Below are 9,267 nucleotides of genomic sequence, written 5' to 3'. Positions count from 1 at the left end.
GTTAAGCTTTGAGTATACCGAATGCATGCTTTTATTTTGATAGAATGATCTGCTATGATTTGATTGATGGATGGCTTGTTGGTGGTATTCTAGAAATCTTTGACCATGTTACTAAGGTTAGGATATCATGTTTATGGATGGTGCGAAATCAGAATGTTGAATGTTGCATGATTAGACTGTTGGTGACTATTAGTGTTCTTATTGAGTTGTGTATATCGCATATTTGTGAACCTTCGAGTTCACATCTTATGATTATGTTTCGGTGTCCTTAGGGGATCACCACCTATGCTTATGATTGTGACCCTCCAGGATCACTACTTATGAAAGTGGCCTTCGGGTTCGCCCCTTACGCTTATGCCTATGATGCGTGATGTACACATGTGCCTCGATAAGGAGACTAACGGTCACCTAGTGGGCCCAGTAGTGGGTCACTTATTGAGTATTTTTATACTCACCATTTCTTATGATATATTTTTTAGGTAAGAGCAAGGATAGACCAACGAATGACAAGAAGAATCCGTAACCATGACATTGGGACTAGACAGAAGCTTCTGCACGTCTTTCATACTTCTCATGTTACAGTCGTTAACATTCAAATGTTTGGAGTTTTAAATTATGTTTCTTAATTGAATTTTACGTTTTAGAAGGACTCCGATCAAAGATTTATAGTTATTTGAATTCTTGTAAAAGTAATTTATTTTATGAAATTCTTTTGGTTTTAGTCATAATTTTTAAAGAGACGTTTTAGATTATGCATGCATGTAGTAATGGTTTAATTTCAATCCTAGAAAATCGGGTCGTTACATTCAGTCTAGATTTTTTTTAATTTATTATTTATTTTATTTTTTTAATGTAGATTGGTTAGGTTAAATTTGTTCAATGGATCGTTTCCTTCATATCTTGTGTTTTGAGGTTCATTTGAGTGATAAATGTCATTGTGGAGGGGTGATCATGTGAACATTAAGAATAAAAAAGAATATTTTCCAAGATACTAATATAAGACTCAAAATATATTTTGCCCTTAAGAACAAAAAGCTAATAGCATTTTGAACTTTTAAAAACAAAAATTTTAATTTTAAGAAAATTTTTATAAATAGAAAAAATGTCAAACTATTTACAAAAATAATAAAAAAAGTTTATTAGTGAACAACTTCTATTTGTTTCAATCACCAATAGACTTCTATCCGCCTCTATAAAAAAAATTAAAATTTTGCTATTTTATTGTAAATAATTTTCCATTCCATAGATAAAGGAGGATTGCAGCTTGACTCTTCCTTGGAAGAAAGAGAGGACAAAATGTTGGACATTAATTTTTTTTTTAATCTAAATTATAATATTTCCACATCGGATTATTAAACTGTCATACAAGTCACGAACTAATGGGAGAGAAAAGGGAAGGACTAATGAACAAATATGTCTAAACTCTGAACTATAAACCATAGACAGATATATAAAAATATATTTTCTATATGCATTCTATTGTTAGCTATTTCAAAATGAATTGTTTTTTTATTCAATATCTTTCAAACTTTGAATAATGTAATCTATGTTTCTTGATAGATGATTTGAATGTTCCTCCATGTCTCTTAAAATCATGGCAAGCTGTTCTTGATAAGCTGCACATCGCTTTCGTTCTCGCTGTAGTTCGGCAGTTAGTTCCCGGATTTTTGCATCTTTCTCATCCTGAAATAATAGAAACAAAACATGAAAAGCTATATAAACAATCTATGTTGTACACTATCCAAAAGGAGGAAAAAAAAATCAAGACACTTCCCTTTTTATTTACACATTACCATGTGCTAATAATATTTAAGAAATGTGTTTTGCTGGGGGGAGGGGGTTTTGTATATAGCATGAATACAGTCATTCTGATCTACATAAGAGAAAGAGAAACATGCTCTAAAGTCTAAAGCTCAATTGGAATGCTTAGCACAAATGTGTATTTTTAAGGCTAAATTATAAAAATACTCCTGAACTTTGCCTTTTGTTTCAAAAGTATCCTTACACTTTCAAAAGTAGCAATCTTACCATTTACTTTTCCTAAAGTTTTCAAAACAACCCTTGAAGTTTAGAATGTTGAAAAGAAAATCGATATGGCATTCACCAGCAACTTAAGAAACACAAATTCGGATATGAGATACGGATACGACACGACACGGACACGGCGACACACCATATTTTAAATATCTAGGACACGACACAACAAGGATACGTTTATTAAAATATATTTTTTTATTTCTATACCAAAAGAAAATTCAAAGTAAATGGGTTAGTGCATTTATATGCTTAAAAGACTTTAGTTTGATATATTTCACTCAAAAGTTGTTATTATTGTCATATGTGTGTTTTTAGTTTATTCAACAAGTATTCAATGCATGTCTAAAACACTTATTGCACTAACAAGTATCCGATACATGTCCAACAAGTGTCGGAGTGTCCAAGTGTCCGACACATGTCAGACACGGACACGCTAGTCAAATTAAAGTGTCCATGCTTCTTCGCCTACAATGAAGTGATTATGACTAGAACGTTTGTCTAGATTAAGTATGAAATAACAACATTTAGACACGTCGACTTTTCCTCTAATATTCTAATAGTTTTTCCACTCCAAAGTTAGTTTTGAAACATTTATGAATGGTCAGAGGTAATATTGCAAGTTTTAAAAGAGTAGGAATATTTTTGAAACAAAGAACAAACCTCAAGGGTTTTTCTTATAATTTAGTCTTTTCTTACCCATCTAGATTGACTGCATTTTGTTTGACCCTCTCTACAAAAAATGGGCATCATTTCCCATCATGTTGTATTGAGTACGACACATAGGACATTTTGGAGATTGAATCTTCAACCTCAAGGAAAGTAATAGGTACCCTAGTTAGCTTTTCTCATATTGAAACTCATTAGGGTTTTGTCTGGCTTTTCCCACTATCTAAATGAGCTGCAAGGCCTTAAAGTTGTTTGAGAAATAAAAAAGGTCAACACTCAAAACCAAGTAGGACCAGAAACAACCACTATAATCCTGGTGCGTTAAAATTGAAAATTTTTTAGTCTAGAGTGGGAATACAGTGCCTCCGGTGGATTCTAATATATATGAAAGCTCAAGACTCAAAAATCATCATATTAGCCTATGTGGATGATCTGATCATAACAAGAGGCACACCAAGAAATTCAACAAAGAAGATGGTTATACCTATTTGTTCATTTTGAAGTGAATGGACTTGGGAAGCTAAGTATATCATTGAACCAAAGGTAGAGCACTTAGAAAAGGGGGTATTTCTGGAAAAACAGAGTACGTAAAGGATCTCTGGTAGATAAGCCTAATATATATCTGCAAAAGCAAACCTATATAAACTAACAAATGATGAGTAATTTAGAAAGCTAAGAACTATATATTCTAAAATTCGATTATGGGATAGTGATTGGTAATGATGAAGAATGCTCCACCACACTATATATCTCCAAACCCCCAGCTTTAGTTCAAAATACAGATAATATGCCTTACACTATTGGCTAATGGCTACATCGTCCAAATTTTATGAATTGTCAAAAACTCTTACCTAATTCATTCAATAATTAAATATCTTCATATTCTAATCCACAACTTGAACCGACAAACTCAACACTTATTTGACACCCGAATTCCAACAATTTCATCACTTCATACCAAATATAGACATCTGATGAATTCCAGTGACACTTTTCCTTCACCGAACACAAGCAAGTAATTTCATACTTTGAGTTCCCCTCACATTCTCATGCTTCAAATGTTCAGGTTTTTGTATTAATAAAAATGACATATTTTCAGGGGTGAAAGTTTTAAAGGCCGATATCAGTATCCTGAACACTCTCTGAGGCTCCATCAGAGAGAGGAAAAGATAGAAGTCCTACAATATTTAATATTACATATATTTATATAATGGGTGCCTTAGAAGTCCCTTCCTGCTATCAAACCGTTTCAATTGTTAAGTGCAAAGGTAAAGATTATAACAAATATTATTCCAGAACAGAGGTACGGAAACTGAAACTTAAGAGCAAAGAAGAAACTAGAAAAACGCATAATCTCAGCATAAATGAACACAAAGTGAACCAAAATAGCCCTTACCCGCGTGTGGGATAGAAGAACATTTCGACGAGCACTGGCCGGAGTAAGAATCAGTGGATGATTGTGATCCTTGACAAATTTCGTTACAACCCATTTTCCACTTTTGTCTTTCTTTACAACAACCATTGCCTTACACCCTTCCCTGGTTATAGCTCGAGGCTTCCTATTTTCACTTCTTTTCGGCCTCAACTTGCGAAACCCCTCTTTATTACAAACAAGCCGACGCCAAACAACCGCACCATCACGCATCGATCGACGAAATGCATCAACGCGCATAATAAAACCAAGGCGTGAAGCATATGCATCGTAGAAAACCTTGGCAGACTCCTCAGATTCAAACTCCATACCTACAAATGGCTCTGTATCTGAATTATTAGTCGCTATTGCCTCTGCTTCAGCAACTACTCTGGCAAAATCCTTCCCGTTAGGGTTTTCTACAACATCACCATCCTCAAGAACAGTGGGGATTCCATCCACTACCAGAAAAACAAGCCCAATTGTTCTGAATTCGTCAAATATAGGACAGAAAGAGATACAAATTCGAATAATTGAAGCGAGAATAGAAGAAATAGATGGCGATTGTCATAAGAAAAATATCAAGAATGCGGAATTGAGAAACTCACTTTGATTTCTCCCCAATACACGAAGTTGGGATTCACTGTTCCTTGATTATTCGAATTGCATTCGACGCCGAAAATACTTCGGGACCCAATTTCATTTCTCCGGTGTTTTCCGGTTGCTGAACAGTGAAACGTGAATCGAGAAGGTTTTAGTCGTTGAAATGGAGATCTTTGGACTGTTCTTCAGGCATGAGAGTGAGGATTATGGAGTTTGGACTAAACCCTGTAAATTTGAAGAACGTGAGATAATTTTGCTCCAAACCACCTTTATTATTATACACCAACGAGAACTAGTTGTAAGAGAAAATAGAGAAGTGAGAAAACCTAAATCCAAATCAGCCCGTCCAATGTTCTATTTTGATAAATTCACACTAATATGATATAAACAATAGGTTAAAAGAAAACATAAGTTTTTTAATAAAAGGTGAAGCATATTCCATTTTGGGTCAAAGTCGAGATAATTGTAGGAGAATTGGAGTAGATGGTAGTTTTTGAGGTTCCATTCAGAAAAATATGAGGAATAAGAATTAAGGCAACTCATGTGACCATGCACATGGCCGCAAATTTCAAAATTCCTGATTTGTCTTTGACTTGTTTGGGATGTTGTTGTTGTAACCACAAATACATGATAATTCCAAAAGAGAAAGCAAGGTCGAGATTTATGTACAGGGTAATTGTTTAGTTAATATGATCTCTATAGTTTATTATTATTTTATATTCTATTTAACCACTTTTCGAATTTATATCACCTTAATAAAATATCCACATTTTAAAACCAAATTTATATTTGAAATTTACATATAATATTAAAACTTATTTCCTAATTTTTAGATAACACAATCTTTATATTTTATTATTAAATTAGATTATGTTTAACAACTTTTCGACTCACCTTAAGAAAATATCCAAATTTTGAAACCAAATCTATATTTGAAATACCTATATATTATTAAAACTTCTTTTATCCATATACTTTTTTCAAATTTCTATATTGTTTTTCTCATATTCGTAATAAATTATGTGTATATGCCGAATTTTAACATTCCTAAAAAAAAATATCAGTTCCTAAAAAAAAGGCCAAATTTTAACGTTCCTAAAAACAATATCAGTTCCTAAAAAAAATGGCCAAATTTTAACGTTCCTAAAAAAAATATCAGTTCTTAAAAAAATAGTCATGTGTTGATTGCACAAGAATCAACACGATTGTTTGCTTGAACTATGCCATAAGTTTTGTTACGTATACAAAAGATTTCATCGATTTAGGTTTCCTTGTTCATTAACTTTTGCTATTGTTTTTGCTATGATTTTACAACGGGTTAAACACCTATTTAATGGTCTATAGGATGAAAATTCTCAATACCATGATTTTCGAGATTGTGATGCATATATTCCATCAAATTCATCGTTCCAACAATTTGTGGAATATATCCAAGGTAAACTTTTTCCCTCCGGTGAGTTACTATATCTCGTTTGACAATGTACCTGATTCGAATCTTATTAGTATTGTTGAAGATAAAGATATTTTGTGGTTGATGTCAATGTTATCAGATTCCCCCGAAATTGATTTATGTGTAATTGTTGACAATGTCTCATCTATTGTCCAAAAATCTCTAAATACACCGTATTTGAATAATGAATCGACAAACATTGATCAGTCCTTCAAACATCCTGCGGGCAACATTGAAATTGTTGATTCTCAAGATTTCGATGTCTTTCAATCTGGTATTCCCATTAGAGTAGATTTACTTTTTAGTAGCAAGTCTGTATTGAAGAAAGCAAATTATTTTCCTACTCTTAAAAACAGTTTCGAACTTACTACTACTAGGTTAAACAAAACTTCGTTTAAAATTCGTTGCAAGGATATGTCTTGTGGGTGGTATCTATGTACATCTATATATAGAGGGGGTGGTGTGTGGATTATTCTGAAATTCATCGATATCCATAAATGTTCTATTGACATCGTTAAAGATGGTCAGCGACAAGCAACATCTTGGATTGTTGCTGAATGTACAAAGTCATTTTTTGAAATGAATGACAAAGTCTCATGCCGACCATGTGATGTTGTAAGCTATATGAGAAGACAACATGGTGTAAATATAAGTTATGATAAAAGCTTGGAGAGGTTGTGAGATTGCCCTCAATTCCCTCAGGGGGACTCCTGAGTCATCATACACCAGTTTGTCACCATTTTCAACTCTGTTGATTGAAAACAATCCTGGTATGTTTCTCGTCTATATTTAGTTTAAGCAATTATGTACACTCTACTTTGTCTTGTATAATCAATCTAAATGTTTATTACTTATAGGAACATATACAACATAAAAATCTGATGATGAAGATAGGTTTAAGTATTACTTTATGGCGCTTGCTGCTTCTATAGATGCATGGAAATTTTGTTTTCTTATTATGTCAGTCGATGGTGCATGTTTAAAGAACAAATTTATGGGGACATTATTGTCTGCTTGTACACTTGATGGCAATTCGCAGATTGTACCTTTTGCATTTGTCGTTGCCGATTCTGAGAATGATGCATCATGGTCTTGGTTTTTTCGTAATCTTAAAGCTATTTTTGGGGATTCTAACGACCATGTTATTGTGTTTGATGGTCATAAAAGTATAGTCAAGGGTGTTATTTCTGTTTATGATTTTGCTGAACACGGATTGTGTACATTTCATTTGTATAAAAACCTTGTTAAGAACCCTAAGTCACGTCCAATTGAAGACACTTTCCATATGTGTGCAAGAGCATATACAATTGGTGAATTTGAGTATTACATGAGGCAATCGGATGCAATTGCTTCGTCCATTAGGATTGAATTAGAGGATGTTGGCAAATCCAAATGGGCTAGGGCATTTTGTCGAAGGAAAAGATATTCCTTAATGACAACCAATATATTTGAATCATGAATTCAGCTTTAAAGAAAGCATGTGAATTACCCATTATTGGTCTCATTGAATCTATCCGTAGTTTGGTTCAAAAATGGTTTTACAAACGTCGTAGTCATTGGAGTTTCTAGCATTCTGAATTGTCATCGCATGCAGAGAAAATTATTCGATCAGCCTTAAGGGACAGTAGGTCAATGGATGTAAGTATTCTTTTAGTTACACGATATTTGTATTCGATTGAGCCTATTATTAATAGTAAAATTGTAAGTTTATCGTCTTTATTTTTTTTTTTTTTTAGTTGTACCCCATTAACCAATATGAATTTGAAGTGCATGATCGTTCTAACCAATTTGTTGTTAACATTCTGAATCGTACTTGCTCATGTCGGCAGTGGGACCTAGACATGATTCCGTGCTCTCATTCATGCATTGCATTGTCTCGTAGGAACCTTCAACTACAGTCATATGCACATGATTTCTATCATGTTTCCAATCTACGTTTGTTATATAGAAAGAACACGCGACCTATTGGCAATGTTCAACAATTCACTACAAGTCATGCAATTGGCAATGATTTAGTTCTTCCTCCTAATATCAAACGTCTAGCTGGGAGGCCTAAGAAAAAAAGGTTCAGGTCTTGTTTAGAGAACAAAGCTCAGTCTGTTGTAGTCGGTGCAGTAAGGGGTCATAATTGTAGGTCTTGCAAGGATCTCATACGACATTGAATGCACCTATAGTGTTATATCTTAGTATTGTTCTACTTTACGTTTCGTCTTCTTTGATGTTCAAACTTAATGCTATTTATGGAAGGAATTGTTATTTGCATTAATGATTGTACATGGAACTGAAAGTTAAATATTACTAATTTATGTTGGTTGTTCAGTCCTTTGTACTTTCAGTTCACAGAGACTAGACGATCGCTTAACAAGTCCAAACGATCGTTTACAAATACCATACGATCGCTTAAATTATCTACACAGTCGTTGAGTTCCGCTACACGATCAGCATGTTATATGATAGTCTACTCAATGCTAGACGATCGTCTAGCAAATGCTACACGAGCTCGGCTATACGATCGCTTAGCTCTGCCACACGAACGATGAGTAACAAAATTTTATACGATCGCCTATCCAATGCTATTCGATCGCATCACAATTTCTTCTACTACTTCCTTTCTTCCTTTCTTCTTTGGTTCTAACTTTTTTTTCACAGCCGACATCACAATTTAGATTTATGAGATTTTCAACCAACGTTCTTATTGACCTTGCTTTTTTTTTTTTCTTCAAATAATCCTGACATTTCTTTTTATCCTTGGGTTGTTTGCTTGAATGTTCACCTCTATTGTAGAAGCCGCTTTTGTTTGTTGCTAGTTATTGGAGTTGCATGTTTTTGCCCGGATCCCCATGCTATTGTCTCCGTTCCCCCCTGTTTTACATGTATGATTAAAATTTGATGTTTTCAAATACATTAAATGTAAATTAAAAATATACCTCGTGTCACTGTTTGAGAACTATTGACCCTTTACTTGTTTGTTTTTTTCTACCGGTTATTCCAGCTCCTCTTGATCGTTCGCTGGCTCTCCTTCTTCCTTCAGCTTTCTCTTTGTTCATGGCTTCTAATGTTTGATAAATGGCAGATTTTATTTCGTCATTTCTGTTTTCGA

The 9,267-nt window shown here is 33.8% G+C and overlaps 1 protein-coding gene and 1 pseudogene across 1 annotated transcript; one reads left to right on the top strand and one right to left on the bottom strand.

Annotated features, from left to right (window-relative positions):
* Positions 1-1,299: 1,299 nt before the first annotated feature.
* Positions 1,300-5,119, bottom strand: LOC120085219 (Far-red impaired responsive (FAR1) family protein). The gene is made up of 3 exons (XM_039041111.2): positions 4,723-5,119; positions 4,100-4,575; positions 1,300-1,683 (listed from the first exon to the last, which is right to left on the bottom strand). Coding segments are annotated over exons 1-3 (651 nt in total). The 5' UTR covers positions 4,724-5,119; the 3' UTR covers positions 1,300-1,509.
* Positions 5,120-6,791: 1,672 nt separating this feature from the next.
* LOC150033736 (uncharacterized) lies at positions 6,792-8,329 on the top strand (annotated as a pseudogene).
* The last annotated feature ends 938 nt before the right edge of the window (positions 8,330-9,267 follow it).

Source organism: Benincasa hispida, chromosome 9 (genome assembly GCF_027475165.1).
Source record: "Benincasa hispida cultivar pf3 chromosome 9, pf3_genome.v1.1, whole genome shotgun sequence".
Taxonomy (NCBI): Eukaryota; Viridiplantae; Streptophyta; class Magnoliopsida; order Cucurbitales; family Cucurbitaceae; genus Benincasa; species Benincasa hispida.
Note: the sequence above shows the minus strand (reverse complement) of the source record. Positions and strands in the feature narration are given on the sequence as shown.